The sequence below is a fragment of the Lissotriton helveticus genome, chromosome 6 (assembly GCF_964261635.1).
Source record: "Lissotriton helveticus chromosome 6, aLisHel1.1, whole genome shotgun sequence".
Classification (NCBI taxonomy): Eukaryota; Metazoa; Chordata; class Amphibia; order Caudata; family Salamandridae; genus Lissotriton; species Lissotriton helveticus.
In genome coordinates this window covers 852905845-852926710 of record NC_136067.1, presented here as the reverse complement: position 1 = coordinate 852926710, position 20866 = coordinate 852905845, and the positions used below count along the sequence as shown (strand labels likewise).

Sequence of the window (20866 nt, the reverse complement as noted above, 5' to 3'; positions counted from 1 at the left end):
GCTAGGCTGGATGAAAGTAGCAAGAGCCAGAACACCACCCAAGTTGCACCACAAGTTAAGGGACAAAGGCAACAATCTAACTCTCCTTTACCAGTAAAGAATGATAGTGCGGCTGTGAAGAGACCTCTTAAGCCTCCCAATTTAGCACCACTGGGACTTGTCTTAAATCCCCCCATCATTGTAGCCCCTGCTCAGACTGCGGCGCAACAACCGCCGATTAGTTCAAACTCCTTGGTCACTGTAGTAGCAGGGGGTGTCGTGGGTACTAGAATGGGTACTGCTTTATCATCTGCCCTACCTATTGGCAATCTGCCTTTAGTAAATAACCCTATATCCCGCCCTGCTCCTATTGTCCCCAGACCGTCCGTACCACCCCCAATAAAGCCACCTCATAAGAAACCCCCCATGAACCTCACCCCAGACTCCTTCCCCTTTGTAGTAGTCCTAACAAATGTCCCACCACTCCTACCGGGACAGAGAGAAACCTTCCAGATGCTTAAAAATAAAGTTATGCACTGGTTAAGGGTGAATCGGCCGCTACCAGGGGAAGTTGATGGTCTCATATTGGGGGTAAGGCGAATAGATTGGATAGGCCCTACCACCAAAAGCCTGGGGGGGGGACTGTATTGTGGTTAACTTTCAAGACCCAAGGGTGGTAGGATGGCTAACAAGACAGGGTTGGTGCACAAGTAATGGAGGAATTGGCATTGTTGACCTCACTTTTTTTTACCCACGTCCCAGCAGTGTTTCGACTTGTCTGTTTAATGAGCAAAATTGCCCCTAAAGTTGTTCGTGGCCAGGGATTGTTACATCAGCTCCACCGCCACAGTATTATAACCATACTACTGGCCCGATTTTTAATCCTTCGGGTGGTTGGCAAGACCTAGGGAGGGGATGGTGACAAACCCTTGATCACCCGAAAACTAGTAGGGGTAGAATTAATAGAGTGGATAGAACATCTAATACTAGAAGCTCCAGATCTGTAGTACGAAACGACCTACTGCCTACTCCAGGGGAGCAGGTCGCCCCTGGCGATATATGGGAAGCAGGGGTGGCGATGGTCCAAATTGAGCCTGCCATCGCCTGTCCTCCCCTGGGAGACACAGACATGGTGGGCCCTGTTGAGCCCGGTAGCATTTCGGCTGTGGCGGACCCACTTGTTAGGGTTCTCAGTTGGAATGTGGCCGGTCTGGACAGGAAATTGGCCCTGCCCGACTGGAACGCTCTTGTGGAGGAATACTCCATATGCCTGTTCCAGGAAACCTGGAGTAGGGAGCCCTCTCACAAGGCAGGATACTCTTCCCACCATATACCGGCTGTACATTCAGAGACTGGTAGGGGTCGTCCCTCAGGAGGCCTCCTTGTTTGGGTAGCTTCCGCACTTAACTGTAGGGTGGAGGAGCATGATACCCAATGCCCAGACCTCCTCAACATCACCCTGAAAAATCCCAAGGGTCAAGTTATTGTAAATATCTTTAATATTTATGTCCGAGGTATGAAGGGGGGTAGAGAATCCCCCACCATAGCCCGTCTGGAGGCCCTGCTTCGATCCTCCCCACATAAACACCGTACTCTGGTTGCGGGCGACTTTAATTGTACCTTCGAGCCTCTTGGCCCTGAAGTCTCACAGGATCAAGAGGTCGATGACAATAGGTGGGGGATACCAGCTCTAGAGCTCAGCCCAATCAAAAAATGGACGGAAGTGGTGCTCCAGGTTAATTCCCTAACAATGGAGTTTGACCTGAGGGCCCTTAATGGCAGGACTAGTTCTGACAAAAAGGGAGCCCATACATACAATAGGCCCGCGCATACGTCAAGAATTGATTATTTTCTCCTTGACGTCCACCTATGGAGCATGGTAAAGGATATGGCGATCATACCCTCTGTAGAGAGTGACCACAACCTTCTCTCGCTTACCCTGACCCATAGGTGGTTAGACGGTATAGGGAGCAGAACTATTTGTTCTCCCGCCCCGGATATGTCATCAGTATCTAATTGCGGTCGACGGCTAAAGTGGGCTAAGCTGTCGCTCTCAGTGGAGAAAATATCTTCTATAACGCAGCTTTTAGCTGCAGCCCTAGAAAACCTTGACTCTCTGGGGGGCGGGCTGGTGGATGTGCCTACCAGGTTTTGTAACTTAACCCAGTGATCTTTTTATTGTCTCAGGTAGCGCTAATGGGAAGAAACCAGGTCCCCGGGCCAGACAAGGCTGGTTTAATCGTAAGTGTAGGGAGGCGAAGATTCTGCTTGTTGATGCGGTTAAATCCAAATCACAAATCAGGATTAGGGAGGCCAGAAGGTTATACTCTCACTGCCAAAAAAACGCTAAGAAAGAATGGGAGGATAACTTTTGGCAGGTTCTTTTGGCTGCCAGCCGAGGGAGAGATGCCAAAGGGTTTTGGGACCTGGTGGGCAGTAGGAATCGTCCTGACGACACCTTGAGGACTTGTACTATCACTGCCCAGGCGTGGTTCAACCATTTTTTGGCTCTCTATTCCGCCATAGAAGGCACGCTTAATGACCCCTTTATCATTCCCCCCTATACTTTGGACAGAGATATAGATTTTTTCTCTGCATGGGAGGTCACGAACCTGATTAAAACTCTCATACCACTAAAAGCAGCTGGCCCGGATGGGTTACCAGGGGACCTTCTTCGAGCATATTCAGGTGAATGGGGGGTGTTGATCTCTGCACTTCTAAATGCTATTATTGAGGGAGGATCTGTGCCAGAGTCCTGGAAAGGGGCGGAGGTAGTCCCAATTTTTAAAAAGGGTAGTCGGGATCTACCAGGGAACTATAGGCCAATAAGCCTTATAGACTCGACCCAGAAGGTGGCGGGAAAAGTTATTCTGGGGAGGATTCTTTCATGGGTGGATGATAACCACATATTGTCTGAGATGCAAGCTGGGTTTCGCTCAGGCACAGGAACCATCGAACAAGTCTTTAGACTTCTGTTACTCCACTGGAAGGTGGTGGAGCTGGACAAGGGCAGTCTTTATCTGGCCTTTATAGACCTGAAGACTGCCTTTGACCTGGTTCCTAGGGAGAAACTCTGGAGGGTGTTGCACGGTCTTGGGATGCCCCCTTACATCTTAAACCTCCTCATGAAATTGCATAATGCCAACTATGCCCAGGTTAGATGGGGTTTGAATGGGGATAAGACCGATAAGATCCGGGTTGCGAGGGGTGTCCGGCAGGGCTGCGTTTTAGCTCCCACCCTATTCTCTCTCTATGTGAATGGGGTGGTAGAGCACTTGCTTGAAGAACCAGCAGACGCCCCCCACATTGGGTGGCGTAAAGATTCCAACTCTGTTGTTTGCCGACGACACCCTTCTCATCTCGAAAACCCCCCAAGGCCTCCAGAAGCTCCTGAACCGCTTTCAGGATTTTTGTGTAAACAGAGGACTTGTCATAAATGTGGACAAAACGAAGTACTTAATCATGCACCCCCCCCGCAAACTTGGCCGCCCCCCCCCCCATTCTGAACTCTATCCCCCTTGAAAGAGTGTCAGAATTTGATTATTTGGGAATCCGTTTGAGTGATGCTATGAACTGGTCTCCCCACATCAACAAAATGACTGTGGGCCACAAAAGGGTGGGGGGAGCCTTGTTAAAGGAGTACAACAATTCATCAAAACACTGTGTAGCTCCGATAATAGATATTTACAAAGCTCGAGCAGTATCCGCATCACTATACGGAGCTGAGTTATGGGGTCTGGGTAATATGGAGACTTTGTCTAAGGCAGAGAATAAATTTATTAAGGACCTCCTGGCCATCCCGATGAGTACCCCGACAGTTCCGGTGCTCATGGACGCGGGATGTAAATCAATTAAGGACCTGGCCCGCCTTCGGCCTCTTCTGCTGTGGGCTCGCCTGTGGAGGGTCCCGGAATTAAAATCTTATGCAGACGGGCTGGCAGAGGTAATGTACTCCGATGGCTGGCAGAAGATCAAATGGCTCAGGGACATTAAACACCTGCTTGGGAACCTGGGATTGGGATCTTGTTGGTCCTCCCACTCAGCTCCCCCGAAGGAGACCCTGAAAAAAATATATTGGGAATGGGTTTCCGTAAAGCTCATTAGCAATCAGCGTCACTGCAATTCCACCGCAGCTTACCTGAAAATAAAAGATGTTGTTGCCTTCGAACCCTTCCTGGACATTATTACCATCCCCATGGATCGGGCTCTTTATATTAAATTCAGACTAGGGACTCTACCCCTAGCCGACCTCCTCTCCAGATGGAATTCGCCTAAGCAGGTATCATGCAACTGTGCCCTATGTACTGACAGACCCGAAACTGTGGCACACTTCCTTTTTGAATGCCCGGATTATGTGCGCCCCAGATCCCATTGGCTCAAACCACTTTGTAGAGAGATGGGTACTAGTCAGTATTTGGTGGCTCTACGGATTTTATCAACTGATACAGCTCCTTTCATTGTTTGCGCTGTATCCAAATTTTTAAAATGGGCCTGGTTGATTCGCCTAAAAAGACTGTCCATATCGATTTAATTGCTCTTTTAAACTAATTTATTCTGATTAATTGCCATTTTTTATTTGTTGATTTTAATGTACAGTCTCTTTCTTACGATGTGCTGTTTTATATATTTTTGTGTAATGCTTTTATGATATATGCATATCGAAATAAAGCAACCAACCAACCAACCAACAAACCCCAAACGTCATTTGATGAGTGGAAGAACATCAGTGCGGAGCCTCATGGCGCCACATAACAGCGTGCAGAAGTACTGCTGAAAGCATTTTCCAGATCCAGTCTGACATCTGGGAAATATTAAAAAGAGGAGGAATCTGCAGTTAGAGTCTCTTCCAGAAAGAGTGTTACCAAAGGGAAGTAACTGGTTCATGATGTCTGTTTAAACATAGACTGCCGCAAATCATGATCTGCCTTCCACCAGAATTGCAGGTCTTTCTGTCTATTTTTTCTGCAGGGTCCGAGTGCCATTCTTAAAGTCCTCATACGAGTTTCTGCCCTCTTGTCTCAGGTGCAGCCAAAATCACTCGCCCATCTTTAGCTACTGATGGAGAATTGCATCAGATAGCCTCCAGGGATTAGATTCACTTTCAAAATCTCAGTCATTTTAGGGCGGAATGGCACATATTTGGCAGGATAATCTCAGGATTATTGGGGGCCAGTGGAGATGTGGAGAATAATGGCTGTTAATTTAATACATCTTGTCATGCAGACAAGCAGATTGACTCATGTTAAAAGAGAGGAATTACTCATACAGATACCTTTTATAGACTACTATAAGGAGGAATTTTTATATTTTCCTCTCTCTCACAACTTCTTGTTAATTCACACAAGGATGTTGCATACTTAGCTACATTCATTAACTTTGTAATGTTTGTCTTTCTAGGGCTCAGGTTGCAATGTGTGCTAATGCTTGTGTGCGTGGCTACCTCTTAATAAAATTAAGTATTGAAAAAGCGACATTGTAACTACTTAAATAATTGTCCTATGTTCTTGTCTGCCCAGCTACTGCATACCCATAAACCTACTGAATAACATACTTTCACTCTTAAAATATGATTGGCCGCTGTTATTAGTAATTATATTACAAGTTGCTTATTGAATGTGAAGAGGTTATTTTGTTTACTTTATCCTGATTAACATTTTGTGTTTTGAATTGTCTTTTCAGGATCTCATTGACCGGCTTATTATTCTAAATTCTGAAGCAAAAATTCACTCCTTATTCAACTTCGAACAGTCACATATCTTTGGTCTGAGGTAAAACGCTAAGCATTCCCTATTTTTGTATTAAAATGTATATAGTTTTTCTGTATTATACTGCTAGTATGCAGTAGATGTTTAGAACCATCCATGAGTTAAAATCTATCTAGTTTGGAAGCTTTTAAAAGTCATGATTATGATTTGTGAGACTAAAGTGGTTTCGTTCTGAGTGCCGTGGTAAGTGTTAAATTGGTTGCATATGGGGATTGCACCAGGTTTTACATTCATGGGTTTAACACAAATTGCACTCTGCTCCTTATGTTGAAGTTGAATTTTCCTTGAGGTACTTTCTATTGGACCTTATGCTGGCAAATCAGTGCAATGAAGAATATACCATGCAATGATGAATATTCTATGTGTTGAACCTGGCCCTTTATACAGGGTTATCCCCAAATTTGTTGCCTTCCTCTGCCTATTTTTTCTGACCTTCTTTTGTTGGCTTTAGGATTCTGGGCATTTTACCACTGCTAACCAGTGCTAAAGTGCATGTGCACCGCCCTATGAAATATCGTATGATTGGTTTACACCTGTTTGGCATATTTGATTTACTTGTAAGTCCCTTGTAAAGTGGAATCCCATATACCTATCGCTTGTAAATGAAATGCTACCAGTGGGCCTGCAGCACTGCTTGTGCCACCCACAGAAGTAGCCTTTCAAACCTGTCCCAGGCCTGCCACAGCAGGGCCTGCGTGCGCAGTTACTGCCACTCTAACTTGCCATTTAAAAGTACTTTCCAAGTCGAAAACCCATCTTTTATTACTCATAGGTCTCCCCTAAGGTAGGTCCCAGGTAGCCCTATGGGCAGGCTGCTGTGTAAGTAAAAGGTAGGCCATGTGCCTTTATTGTGTGGCATGTCCTTATAGTGACAAACAGACTATTTTGTTTCTCACTGCTGTGAGACCTACTTCTCTCTTAGGCTAGCATTGGGAAGTCCCTTATATTTTTTGAATTGGTAATTCCTAATCTGAAAGGAGTAGTGTTGCCATCTTTCTTATGTTTAGAATGGTAGTGATAAATCCTGCTTACTGGTGTGGTTGGATTTTGGATTTCTATTTTTGAAACACCACTTTTAGAAAGTGGACATTTCTCTGTGATTATGACTCTTTGTGCTTTGCAGCCAACTGCAATCCATGTCTAGGCTTGGGTGACAGCTACACTTTGTGCATACTTTCCTGCTTACTCTCTTCTTTTTCCCCACGCCTTTTACTGGGGAAAGGATGTACAGGCACTCTGGAGCTTGCAGTGAGGTCGGAAGGTGAAACCAACCCCAGCAGCACTGAAAAGGGGCTCTGGGATAATCCCCTGTGTCCTGGGGAGGATTACTGAAGAACTGGCACTGTTGCCGCAGCCAGCACATGGTGAGCGCGGACATTTGCTTCTGGGTCCGCCTGCATTGTTGGAGCCCTGTGTGTAGTTGAAGACCTGAGGCAGGCATATCTCCTGACCCACAGTGCCTCAGAGGGTTGGGAGAATTACTCCTTTCTCCATCGCACCAACGCTTTGGATCCCAGCACTGAGACAAATAGTGGGCCACTCTTCTTCAAGGAAACCTTCCCCGAAGGACGCCAGACCTCATTGTCGTAGCACCCGGGATCCCCATAAGACGATGGTGGAGAGAGGAGACCAGTATGACTGCGGGCGGGCCTGACCCTCTGGTGCAATATTGCCAGTCCAGCGCTGCACCATCTGGGTACCCGATACCCAATGAGGATCCCAGGCACTCCCTCGGAGACCGTGTATATCGGAGTAGGAGCACAAGGGTGCCCCGGACCGTGTACTTGCCTGCAACTGCTTTTTAGTCTTCTGGGTGCGGGCGCGGAACCAAACAAGGTCTCCCCGCTTGGTAGTGCAGTGAGAGGAGCTCTGAGGCGTCTTCACCTTTTAGCCCCTGGTATCCTTTTTGTCAACTACACCAGGTGGCAATGTGGGCTCTGCAATGTAATTTCTAATTCCAATGGCCCATGCACCAAAGAAACCTGTTAGATGCATTCAGATTTTGGAGGGAACTGCATATTATCTACACTGGTGGCTGATCAACCGCAGAAAGACCAGCACTAAACCCTTTCCCCTACCTAGAGCTGACGGTGGTGACGCTAGCATCACTGCAGGGTTTGATGAGGCCATTTGGAAGAGGTGGAGATCATAGAGTTCAGGTTTCAAGTGGAAACCTTGTTCCATATCAATCTGTTGGACTAGCGAGGTATTAGTCTGCTGTTGAAGGCCTTCCTGCAAAGGAAAGCTGGGGCAGATTCTTGTGAATATCACCTCTGCCATGTGGTACAGCCACAAGAAGCGTGGATTGGGGTTCTGGGTCCCGTGCCAAAAGGATTTGCGCCTCTAGTTTTGGTTGGAGTGGAGGGCATTTCCATGGTCTTGATCCACCTGGCAGGATCCTTGAATGTCAGGGTGGATGAGCTCAGCCATCCGCATCTGGCAAATTTCAAATGGCGTCTGCATCTCAAAGTGGCAAAGGACATCTTCCAGCATTGGAAAGAACCATGTCTAGATCTATTTGCTACCGTCAAGAATGTGCAGTGTCAATGGTTTTAAGCAATGTTGTTTCCACAAAAAGACTTGCTTGAAGGCGTGTTCCCCCTGGAAAGGAACATGGGACTCCTGTTCGCCTTCCCACCACTGCCTCTCCTGTCCTGAGTTCTGGGAAAGATCAAAAGCCACGTGAGTGTGGTAGCCGGAACTTCTGGGAATAAGCATCTGCCCTCTGATCAGACAACTACATTGGGAGAATTTTCTGTCACAGCAGCAGGGTAGAGTCCTTCACCCGAACCTGCACAATCTACCCCTGCATGTGTGGAGATTGAGCAGCAGCAGTTGACTGCTTTCGATCTGCTACCTGAAGTTGTGGCCATCATCCTGACAGCACAGCACTTGTCTACGAAGTCCATTTACTCTTGGCGCTGGGACTAATTTGTGGACTGGTGTGAAGTCTGCGAGACAGACCCTATACAGGCCAAACAGTTGGATGTTTTATTGTCTTTTTTGTGTTTGGCTCGGCAAGGCCGACCCATAAGGTATTTATATGTCCTTTCGGCTTTTTTTAGTTTACCGGATCAACCATCCTTGTTTAACTCATCTCTTGTGATACCGTTTATTAAAGATTTGGCACATATGTCCCCTCCCAAACCTTTTGTGATGCCATAGTGGGGCCTCAGCTTGGTTTTGACTTTTATTATGTGTACGCCCTTGGAGCAGATGCACAACTGCCCATTGGTTTGTCTTACTCAAACAATTTTTCATCCTCATCACAATCACTGGGTTTTGTATGTGAACTTTTGGCACTGTGGTTGCAATTGGTTCTGCAGGACTTTTTAGTCTGAGTCCACTCCACAGACCCTTCGCCTTTGGGAGGGACTGCATTGATATCTGTTGTAAAGGTGAGGAATCCATAGTTAGAACTATCCATCAGAAGAACAAGTTAATTATCTTGAGTGATACTCTTTCTGGTGGATGCTCAGTTTAACTGCAGATTCCTCGCTTCCCTCACCGTCCTGTTCTGTGGGGTGGCCTTTTTTGACCATCTAAAAAGATCCCAAGTCAGAGACCTCCCTACTGGTACCTCCAATTATTTAATGCTCAACATTTGAGGGAGTTGAAAGGGCAATGCAAGAAACTGACATTAGCCCTGCTGGAATGGCACTTGTATGCGGCTTCGCTGTGTCACTCCTGGACGGTCTGGAGCCACATCCTTGGCAGGATTATTGCTGTGCAAAGCTTCCAGATCCAGGTAGTCACTTGGGGAATATTCAAGAGGTGTGGACTTTGCAGTTAGATTGAATATTCACCTGAAAGAGTGTTACCAAAGGTAAACAACTTGTTCACCTAACAAACCAGATAGCCTGTGCAAATGATATTTGCCTGGGCACCTTAGTGCACTACACATTCAATAGGAGACCGCTGGTCTCTTTTTGACTTGCTGTAGATGTCAGTGGCGGCTCCTCCGCTAAGGCGAAGGACAATTGTCCCACTGCGATTCAGCGGTGCAAGAAAAAACGAAGATAATAACTCAATGTTATTATCATTTTATTTTTTCTTGTTGCGGGCTCATCAGCTGTTGGAAGTGGGACGGGACTGCTCTTCTGAAGGAGCAGGGGAAGGGAGGAGTGGTTTTCTCTCCCCACGTGCGTATAAATGGTGTGCCAGCCCAACACAGCCAGCCAAACATCCATGCGCACGTTTTGGGCCGGCCAAATAATCATGCTCACATAGCATGTTCTCCACCCAGGCTGTATTACAGCCTGGGTGGCAAACATGCCTAGGCCCCCATTCCTCATCTGAGCGCTGAACCACGGCCTTCAGACCAATCACTACGCTGCATTGCAGCTTTGTGATTGGCTCAGGGGAGCCTGGGTGTTTCCAGTGTCCTTCCTGTTCTGGCCAGAGGAAAGAATGGAGAGACTCGATGAAGACAACGCGGGACGCGGAGAGGGGGTACGTTTTTAATTTTTTATTTACCCCCCTCCCGCGCCTTCCTGCACCGCCACCCCCGATCAATGTTGGCCCACACTGGATGTTGTTCATTTATCAGGTCTTATGAGCAGGGATTGAATCTGCTGTTCCTCATCTAGTACCCCCCTCTAGCCACTTGTGTTCTCCCGGTTGATTTCGTCTCTCAATGTGTTTGTTAGCAGCCATGTTTAGACACTAGACAATTCTATCCCATACATTTGTCATTTACAAGAACCCATCTCCTGTGCCTCTGTCAGCCGAAGGGCTCAGGGAGATGGAGTCCTCTTTGCAGCAGTGCTCGAGCAGTGTAATACCATTCCGAAGACGCTTGAAAGTTTTCGAGATCGTGCCTCAGCCAACAGTTTTCATGTTACGACTCAACTTTAATAGCATTTAATAGCATTTCCTAAGGCCAGCTGCGTATTGCATTACCTTTATGGATCTGGTTTGAAATCCGAAAGACTGATTTGAAAGCTTTTGCGAGAAGGAATGATGTAGTGCTTGATGGCCTCGTTATGTGCCGCTGTTTGTGAGATTCAGGGTGTACCGGAAGCTCGAGGTCTCACCACACTTGCTAGTTTCTGGTGGCGTGGTGATTTTTTCGAAGTTTTGGGAAAGTTTCTTTCGAACTTGTTTTTTCATGTGCGACTTTAAACACCATGGTTTGCGGTGTAAGTCTGATGTCATGAATTACAAAGGAAACGCCTGTGCTGTATTTTTGTCAGTTTAAACATGGGATTAGTTTCAAATCGCCATTAAATGGTGTGTGGCAGGTGAGAATGCAATGACAATATCTTTTATTTCATTTGATCTATTTGGGTCTGTTAACCATATACAGATTAAACATATGTTAAACAATGTAAACATCCATTAATAAATGTGCCAGGTATTCAGAAATATATTGGCATAAGCAATCTCAAACGGTATCGGCAACGCATCCTTCTAATTTAAGGCAGAAAATAATAATTGTTCAGACTTTGCAATTTACAGTATGGGCAGATTTATAAAAAGATACTTATTTCTACTGCTGTCCCAAAGTGAGCAAAGTGCATATGACTTTCCAATGAGTCTTATAAAGTCGTCTGGTATAGACTATACCTTCCATGCACCACTTAAATGAGACAAATACTCTGATACTTTTTAATTAAAGAAGGGCACTTTAGCATGTCATATATTGCCAAATCTGATGTACAATTATGGAACTTTAGGTATCGATAGAATAGCTTAGGGTACTGCCTACATCAGCATCCCATTTTGTTATTGAATGTACGTTTTAGGTCACTATTGACATTGTGAGCTGGTTGAAGTATGCTCTAATGCCCTGCCTTTCGACCCACCCAAGTGGCGTGTCTAACTGGCACACATCTGGACAGGAATGATGAGGTGCCGGGTTTTTAGGAACCCGGTGGTGCCAGGGGGTAGCACCCGAGGACCTCTGAGTTCTCCCTTGTTCCGGACCACAGAAACACGGAGTCTTCTAGTTACCGTCAAAGATCAAGTTTTATTGGTAGCTACCAAGTAACACGTGTCCCAGAAGTACACTGCACGGAGAGTAGGTTCTCGGGAGACTGTTCGTTTTTACAGAACCAGCCGTCTCCTTATATACAAAAATAATAGCTGCAAGCAAGAATTCCTGAGTTTATGATATGGCTATACACATATTTCTACAATAATACAAAGAGCAGAGTCATGTAAGCAAGCCCATATTTTAGATGTCCAGTTTGTTGACAGATTACCCAGTTAGGCCTGGAACTCCCATCAGATATCGATGAAACCTTAATAAAGGAAGGCACAACCCAGTCATAAAACTGGCCATAAACAAGGAATGTGGACAGGTGCATGTTTGCAGAAAGCATGGTCTGTATGTGTGAATGGTTTGTGGAATGTTATGTATTGATGCTATCGTATTCGGCCACTGGGTGAGGAGCTGCCCAAACAGGTTTGGCCTAAGGCCATGGAGTCAGTTGGGATAGGTCAGGGGGAAGTCACGAAAAGGTGGACGTGTCCCTTTTGATCAAGCTCGACCTTTAATTGACTTAACATGAGGGCAAGATGCAAGATGGATGCCGTTCACAAAATGGAGTTTAAGGGATGGGGACGGAAACTACGATTTTGGGGTGTTGGCAACCCTCGATTGTGACGCAAATACATAGGAATGATGTCCTAATTATTATCGGTTCATAGATACCAAAATCGTCTTGGTGCCTTGAGGTTTTGTGACACGGGTATTGGACCTCGATATCGGGAAAACACCAGGGTCCGGATTTTTTTGAGAACCACAGACCCTCCTTTTGCCCTCATATAAGGCAATAACTCATGCTAATCTGAGTCCAAATCGGTATGAAGAAATTCGTGGAGATGTTGCCGTAGCATCATTCTGTTACTCAGCTCGTCCCGTGACACAGGCTTCCGTACACACGAGGTAGCACAGAGGCCACATAGTGCAGGAGCACACTGTATACATAGGCAAAACATGAACAGAAGTGCCAAGGTCATCCCAATGAAGATCAACATTTTCCATCCCCAGGCAGTGATCAGCTCCCAGAACCACCCCAGCAGGGACCAATCCCCTTTCTCAACGTGAAGGGAACCAGATATTTCGTGTAGTTTGGAGATGGCCTGGTATACTGTCGGTGCGTTATCAGGGATGAATATGCAACAACTGGATTGGATGACTCTACACACACCACCACGATCGGCGAGTATGATGTCTAAGGCAATTCGGTTCTGAAGGGTCATAAGTCGATCCGACTGAAGCTCTGTTGTCAGATTGCCAAGTGCTCCGGCCGTCGTAGTCACGGCGGATTCAACTATCCTCGATAACTGGCGAATATTTCTGCTGTTCACCATAGGCCCCCAAAATGGCAGAAAACCCTTTGCGAAGTCAGCGAATTCCTGACCCGCGGTGTCGTCTTTACTCACGACACCCCTAGCTGTCCTTGTCCGATGGTAATCTGCTCTGGCCGTGTAGGTGGGAGGCAGCAGTAATGAGATAAAACATGTACCTGAGAAATCAGGGGGCAACCACGTGTAGGCTTGGTCGTGGCAAACGAAATACGTGCCTTTGGCTGCCAAAAGTATAGGGGAAGTTCGGGAAGTAAATACGTATGTTTCCGTGCAAATGCTCTTTCCTAACTGTGCTGTGGGGTCCCTACCAATACCCTGTAAGCATAAGTGACCTCGGTGGGGCACTATCCAAACTGGGCGGGATTTCTTTGCTGCCTGGCTCTTGACCAGGTAAACCCCATGTTTGGTCACGTTCCAACGGGAGTAGGGACTGAGTTCGTCTTTGGGCATTGTCAGATATGTGTCGATATCCCTACTCATATTCCTTATCCCTGCAATTAGTGCCTTGTTATTGGAATCGCTCGCAGTGGAACGGGTCGGGTATGGTTCTAGGGCGAATAGGAACATCGTCTGGAAAGCCCACAGAGAACCATAGTAGCTGAATGGCAAAATGAAGTATGGGATCCCCTTATCGGTTGTGTGTGGCATAAGTCCGCATATCCAACAGTTTGATGCGTTCATTACGGACTGGTGTTGGTGTAGGAGCTGAATGAAAGAATTGTTTACAAATTCGAGTCTTCGGGCAGACTCGTGTTCAGGTAGAGGGTGAAAGTAGTGTGGAGAAATAGTGGGAGGAGATGGTGGCTGGGTGTCATTCGAAAAGGTAACTTTAAATACGAATAGAGTATAACCAGTAAAAAACACAAGTATGCTACATAACATTAAAACACATAGTATCAGGAATCTTCTTTTGGACAGTATTGTGCATAACTGTTTTCCGAAGTTCGTGAGTCTGATAGGTCTCTCTACCCTTGGAAACTCCATCCTCTAGTTGCTGCCCGCGGTGGTTGATTGATTCTCCCAGGGAGCGCGCTCTGCTCAGTCCGGGGTAACTCCCGTGGACCAATCAGAACCGTGGACCTAGAACTTCCCAGTTGCACTCCCCAGACTTCAACCGCGACCCTAGCAGCAGAACCGGATGGCGGTTCGAAAAATCAAAAATGAGCTAGTTCCCCTGGGACGAGAGAGCTAAAAAATCAAAAAAATAGTTCTTAGGGGAAAAGGGAAATCACATTAGGTCAATCGTTTATTAGTCTCTTTGTTTAGACCGTAGGTCGTACCGTCGTTTCCCAGGTATGGTGTGGTCTTCAAACAGCGTCTCAGGTTCGGTAGTGTCCAATTGCATAGACGGCGACACAAGTCCTTGTAAAATATGATCACTCTCCTTTTCAGTACTAGTTTCTTTCAAACGTGCATCGCTGAAAGGGATGAAGCGAGGTACGGATTCGGTCTCGGAGTCGGCAAGTCCTTTGTTGACCCACCGGTCGTATGGAAGGGGTAGAGGGACCCGTTTGCAGTGGGTCCCATGTACCCAGTTCTTCTTGCCTTCCACCCGAACAGCAGATCTCGTTGAAAGCAGCACTAGGTGCGGTCCGGTCCACCTCGGCTGTCCGTTGTTTGTGCGCTGGAAATTCCGCACCAAAATCCACGAGCCGGGCTCGATGAGGTGACCTGGATCGTCAGAGGCTGGTGGAGAGGAACTGTGAACCTGTTGGTGTAAAACACGCAATTTAGTTGTCAATTCGCACAAATAGTCAAGTAGTACGGGGTGTTCTATCTCACTTAGTTTCTTGGGTCTTGGCACGCCCCAGACGTTGGCTGGGCGGCCAAACACGATCTCATGGGGGCTAAGTCCTAATCTGGAGTGGACAGTCATTCTGGTTGACAAAAGCGCTAGAGGCAGTGCGTCAGGCCATTTAAGACCTGTACTGGCTTGGATCTTGGCTAGATTGAGTTTTAGAGTGCCATTGTAGCACTCTACTAATCCAGCTGATTGGGGGTGATTTGCAGCGTGGAATTTTTGGTGGATGCCTAAACACTCACACACTCTCTTCATCACGCATCCTACGAATTCACTTCCGTTATCACTCCAGACAATTCTAGGCATACCGAACCTCGGAAAGAACTCTTTGACGAGTGCTTTGGCAGTTGATAAAGCGGTATTGTCCTTAAGGGGGTACGCTTCCACCCATCTTGAAAAGGCGCAGACAACAACGAGCACATACTTTAGGTTGTTGCACCTCTCCATGTGGATGAAGTCGAGCTGTAAAACCTCGAACGGGTACGTTGGAGACGCAAAATGACCAGTTGGAGTTGGGGTTCCCCTCCCGGGATTGTACTTCAAACACACCATACACTTTTTAACCACATTCTTTGCATATTTTGGGATATTGCTATTCTGCCATACTGGGGCCAATAGTTTACATATTCCTTTCGAACTGATGTGCGCAATTCCGTGAGCCATCGTTACTACTGCAAGTACGTATGCATTAGGTAATAGCCATCGCTGGTGTTCTGATAGTTCGACCCAACAACCATTTGCATCCAATCTACCTGTGCTTTCTCTCCATTCATTCACCTCGTTCTCAGTGGCCTCAGCTTGTATCGATTTTACGCTTTCAATGGTGTCCTCGCACATTCCCACATCAGCAGTCCATCTAGCGGGACCCATAACATACATCCGACTCATTGTGTTCCTTGCAGTTTCTTTCGCAACCTCATCTGCCAATGCATTTCCGCGGCCAACATCATCCTGAATCTTTTTGTGTGCACTGCATTTTATAATGGCGACTTGTAGGGGCAAGGTGAGTGACTCAAGGAGCTCATTAACTAGCTGGCCATGTTGTATCTTTGCACCATGGGACGTAAGGAACCCACGTTCACGCCACAATCTCCCAAAACTGTGAGCCACACCAAAGGCATATTGGCTGTCAGTGTACACATTCACTCGCTTTCCTTTCGCCAACACACATGCTCTAGTAAGCGCGATCAGCTCTGCAGCTTGTGCAGAATTGTGGGAAATGCGTGCAGTCTCTACAATGGTGTATAATGTCGTTACGGCGTATGCTGTGGTCGTATCACCATTCGGCAACTTGAAACATGAACCATCAACCCACAAAGTATCATTGCATTCGGGAAGGGGAGTGTCCTGTAAGTCTACTCTCCCTTTTGTCTCTTCTTCTGTCCTGAAACAGCAGTCATGTTTGTCAATCTTGTCTGTCTCTGTCGGGATGGGTAATAACGTAGCGGGGTTGAGTGTATCACACCTTTTTATGTGGATGTGACTTGCTAGCAGGGTAAGTTCCTAACTGGATAGTCGAGCGCTAGTAAGATGTTGTGTCTTGGTCCTATTTAGCAAAATGTCAACTGCATGCGGAACCATAACGATCAGAGTGTTATTCATGACTAGTCCAGCAGACTGTCGAATGCAGACAGCTGCTGCGGCGGTTGCTCTTAGACAACTTGGCAGTGCCTTAGCCACTGGATCCAGAGTTGCCGAAAAATACGCGCATGGGCGCTGTTTGTCCCCAAAGTGTTGCGTTAAGACTGATAATGCACAACCTTCCTTTTCGTGGACATACAATGTAAAAGGCTTACTGTAGTTGGGGTTTCCCAACACAGGGGCCGAACACAATGCATCACGCAACTCGTGGAAACTCGTCTGACAATCTTCAGACCAAGGCATAGGATTAGGCGTGTCTTTGCGGAGTAGTGCCAGCAAGGGCTTGGCTAGTAGTGAGAAATTCGGTATCCATTGTCTACAGTACGATGTAATGCCCAAGAAGGCTCGAACCTCTCTCTGTGTCCTTGGGGCACTTAGTTCTGTAATTGCCTGTATTCTTTCTGGTGTCAGTCTCCTTCCCTCCTTCGATAAGATGTGACCTAGGTAGGTTACTTCTTGTCGGCAAAATTGCAGCTTTGAAAGGGAGACTTTGTGCTTCATGTCACATAAGTGACGCAATAATAACAACGTGGCTTGTTTGCAAATCTCCTCAGTGTCTGCGGCGATCAGTAGATCGTCTACGTACTGGATCAAAGTTGACCCATCTGGCAGCGCAATTGTGTCTAGTTGTGTTTTCAGTGCCTGACTGAATATAGATGGGCTTTCACAGTAGCCTTGAGGAGCGCATTTGAAGCGGAAGCTTCGTCCTCCTAAATTGAAGCCGAAAAGGTCTCTACTCTCTTCGGCGATCGGGATGCTGAAGAAAGCGTTCTTCAGGTCAATCACCGAGAACCAGTCTGCTGAAGCTGGAACCATTGTCAATAAAGCAGTAATGTCGGGGACAACTGGAAACTGTGGGATAACTACCTTATTTACCTCTCTGAGGTCAATCACAAACCTATACACAGGGGGCTGTGAAGGATCAGTACGTTTTAAGACCGGTAAAACTGGACTGTTACAAACGTTCCCTGTTGTTTCTTCAATAACATCTTTATCGATCAAATCATAAATGATCGTTAACAACGCCTTCTCGCATTCGTTAGATATTTTGTATTGAGGAATACGTGGCAATCCGACGTTGGCTTTCAAAGTTATGACATACGGTGTTATCTCCAAACGACCTACGTCATTGGAACCATTAGCCCACAGTACATCAGGAAGTGATGATAATTCGGTTGGAATACCTTCTTTCGACAAATACATTGGAGAAATGACTTTTTTCCCTAAGGTACGTTGTACTCCCGAGGGAGAACAGTACAAAGTCGCATACAACCTTTTTAGCAAATCCAATCCTAACAAATTTTCACCGCAACCTGTTGTAAGAATGAGGGGTGCTTCCAATTCATAGGGGCCAACAGAGAGGGATATAGGACTAGAGATCGGGTTTCTAACAGGGGCGCCAGAGAAGCCTACTGAGACATTCATTTCGCCAGACAAAGGTGCGCCAGGAAGTTTTGAGTGCATAATAGAACTTTTTGTAGCACCAGTATCCAACAGAAATGGCTCTGACACTCCTGAGGTAATTACCTTGACATAAGGTCCATCTTGGTCTACTGGAACTGAAACAACTCCCTCTCTTTGTCCATGGCTGTCCTAGCAATCGTTACCCTCATTGTCGTGTTCGGTGTAATAGTCGTCAGCATAGTACTGAGCTGACCTAGACGATGCGTTATTCTGTTGGTCAAAGCTATTCATGGAATTTTGAGGCGGAAAAGAAGCTGTGTACTGGGAGAAATTTCCACGGCCCCTACCTCTGGGGGCATGTTGAACACCTCTCCCTCTTACACCTGAAACACCGTTTAAGCGTCGCGCAAGAGCCGGACAATTATTCCTAAAATGACCCTCTTCCTTGCAATACGCACATTGATTCGGGCCATACGGAACACGCTGGTGGGAAGACTCGTTTCCTTGCGCGTCTCTAGAATACTGCTTATTCTGTTGATAATTGGGCTGGCTAGCCACACGAGGCGGATAGGCCTGTTGGAGAAGAACTTTAGTTTTTAGATCTTTCGTCTTTTTGTCTGCTTTGTCTAGCTCGTCTTTGCGCCTGTTTTCGTAGTACTGAGCTGTTGCTAGAATCTGCGCTGACGTAGAGACAGCCCAAGCACTCTCTGAATCTTTTAGTTTAGCACACAGTTCGGGAAGCAGATTGTGTACAAACTTGTCTACAAACAATCTTTGGCCACCCTCGGTAGCCATATCCTGACCACTATGGTCAGTGAAAGTTTCCTCAAATCTCGTGAAAAAGTCAGACACATTCTCGTCTTTCTTCTGCTTGCACGCGGATAGCTTGTCCCAGTTTACGCGTACTTCAGGCATAAGTGTCTTCATGTACGCAATAATTCTACCGGGAAGTTCAGCTATTAACGGCTCAGGCTTGAAACCACCGACTTGTCTAGCATCTGTAGTCGCAATGTTCGCCCACGAGTCACCTAATTCTTGGTCATGATCTGCATGACGTATCTTACTCCATAAGGGATGTGGAACAACGTTCCCAAACAACATGTCTATATCCGCTAAATTCATTATACATGAGCTGGCAGTTTGGGACAACTCCTTATAATACCCAGTCGGGTTTTTACGGGGATCGGGTAGTGTCTGCTTGAGTGCTAAAACTTCGGATCTTTTCCAGGGGACATGTACCCATACACGCTGGAAATGAGGCAGAACCGGTGGAACTGCAGTCGCGTCACCTTCCCTCCAGACCGGAGGAACCTCTCTCATGGGGTACTGTCTCGCTCTTTTCCTGCTGGATGTACCACTGTCGGAGGATGACCCAGAATTACCACCCGTACTTCTATGTGATAATAATATCTCAACTGCTTTTTCAACGTCGGGACCTACAATCATACCCTCCCCAAATTTAAATCGTACACTACACAACTCTTGCTCGTTGGTCTTCTGACCATTATCTACCAAATCCTCACACAGAAAAACACACATCTGCTCAAAGACGTATCTTTGCGTTGGTTCATCCCATTGACGGAAAACGTTCATGACAGCCTCTACATCATATCTTGCTGTGTCCATAGCCCAATTTCGTGCTAACTTATTCAAACATTCCCTTTCCTGATAATCGGGCATTTGGCTTCGTAATTGTCTTCGTTCTGTGTTAGGGGTCGTTTTAGGCGACCGAAAAAGTGGTGAAGGAAGGTTAGTAACAATGCTGGCCATTTTATGCCAGACGAAAGGTGAAAGTGGGGGAATAACTGGTGGTAGAACAGAGTCACGCAAAGTAGAAACAGAAATGTTCGTAGAACGAGTATCAGAGAGACTAGAAAGTGTGCTAGGCGAAATTTTAGAAGGAACAGTAGGAGAAGTAGATGTGATCGGCGAGCCTTGAGGAGGCTGCGCCAGAGAAACAGGAGCCAGCTGAAGAGTAGCCGGTGAGTGCGGTAAAGGAGCCTGTATAACAGCTACCAGAGGTGCAACTAAAGGTTGCGGAGGTGCTGTGGCATTTTGTGCATAGGGTGGTGGCGAACTTAGCAAATGAGCCATTAATGGATCTTTTTCACGCTCTTTTACTGTCTCTCGCTGAAGAGATGGCAAAACGGGGTAGCATTTATCTATTGCCATTTTACGTTGCCTGTGCAACTGCTCACTTATTCGATCCTCTTCGTTGTCTTTAAATTTTATCGCGGCTTGCATTACTGAAATACCTCTTTCCCTCTTATTCTTCTTTTCTAATTTAATTTCCTTCTGTTTGGCCTCTTTACGCCATAAGCGGAAAGAGTCAAACATCGCCGGTCGGGCTTTCTTCTTGAATAGTTTGACTTCTAGGTTATCTAAAACTTCTGAGTCGAAACTACCGTATTGGGGCCATTTTAAAACACCATCCTTGCGGGTGTATTTTATCCATACTTCGTTATATGTTATAGGACCTACGCCGTGCTTTACATAGAGCTCATACGTTGGAGTTCTAATTGGAGGAACCGGACAAGATTCCACTAATCGGGAGTCCTTACTACAACCAAGACAAAACAAGTTTCCAAGTCTGCTAAAACCAGGCATCTTCGCTCACTAGTCTAGCTTCAAACTTCAAAGGATTATCTGTTACGATATATCTCGTGAATACACGAGTCCTTCGGCTTTGGGGCTTGCAAGTACCAAATCAAAGCGTATCTCAAGGATACCAAAAACTAAGGACAAACTAAGGACTGGGAGACGCTCCACTTATACTTAACTGAAGTATTTGAAGATCTGTGACGTCGCTAGAAGACTCGTCTATCGTTTCGCTCTACCAAAGATCACTGGGTCCAAAACAAGGCGATAGTCAGGGCAGCAGTCCTTCGTAGCCGTCGGGACGCGGGGAACCTCGCAGCAAAGACCTTCGGAACCACGTCGACATACAGGGGTCGCTGAA

At 46.5% G+C, this 20866-nt stretch overlaps 1 protein-coding gene across 2 annotated transcripts in view; it reads left to right on the top strand.

Moving 5' to 3' along the window:
• The window catches only part of TBC1D32 (TBC1 domain family member 32), a 940667-nt gene that overhangs the window by 585143 nt on the left and 334658 nt on the right, over positions 1-20866 (top strand). For both annotated transcript variants that reach the window (XM_078648467.1, XM_078648468.1), the window contains one exon: positions 5659-5747. In XM_078648467.1, coding sequence (XP_078504593.1) covers positions 5659-5747 — 89 coding nt within the window. The remainder of the gene's footprint in view (positions 1-5658; positions 5748-20866) is intronic.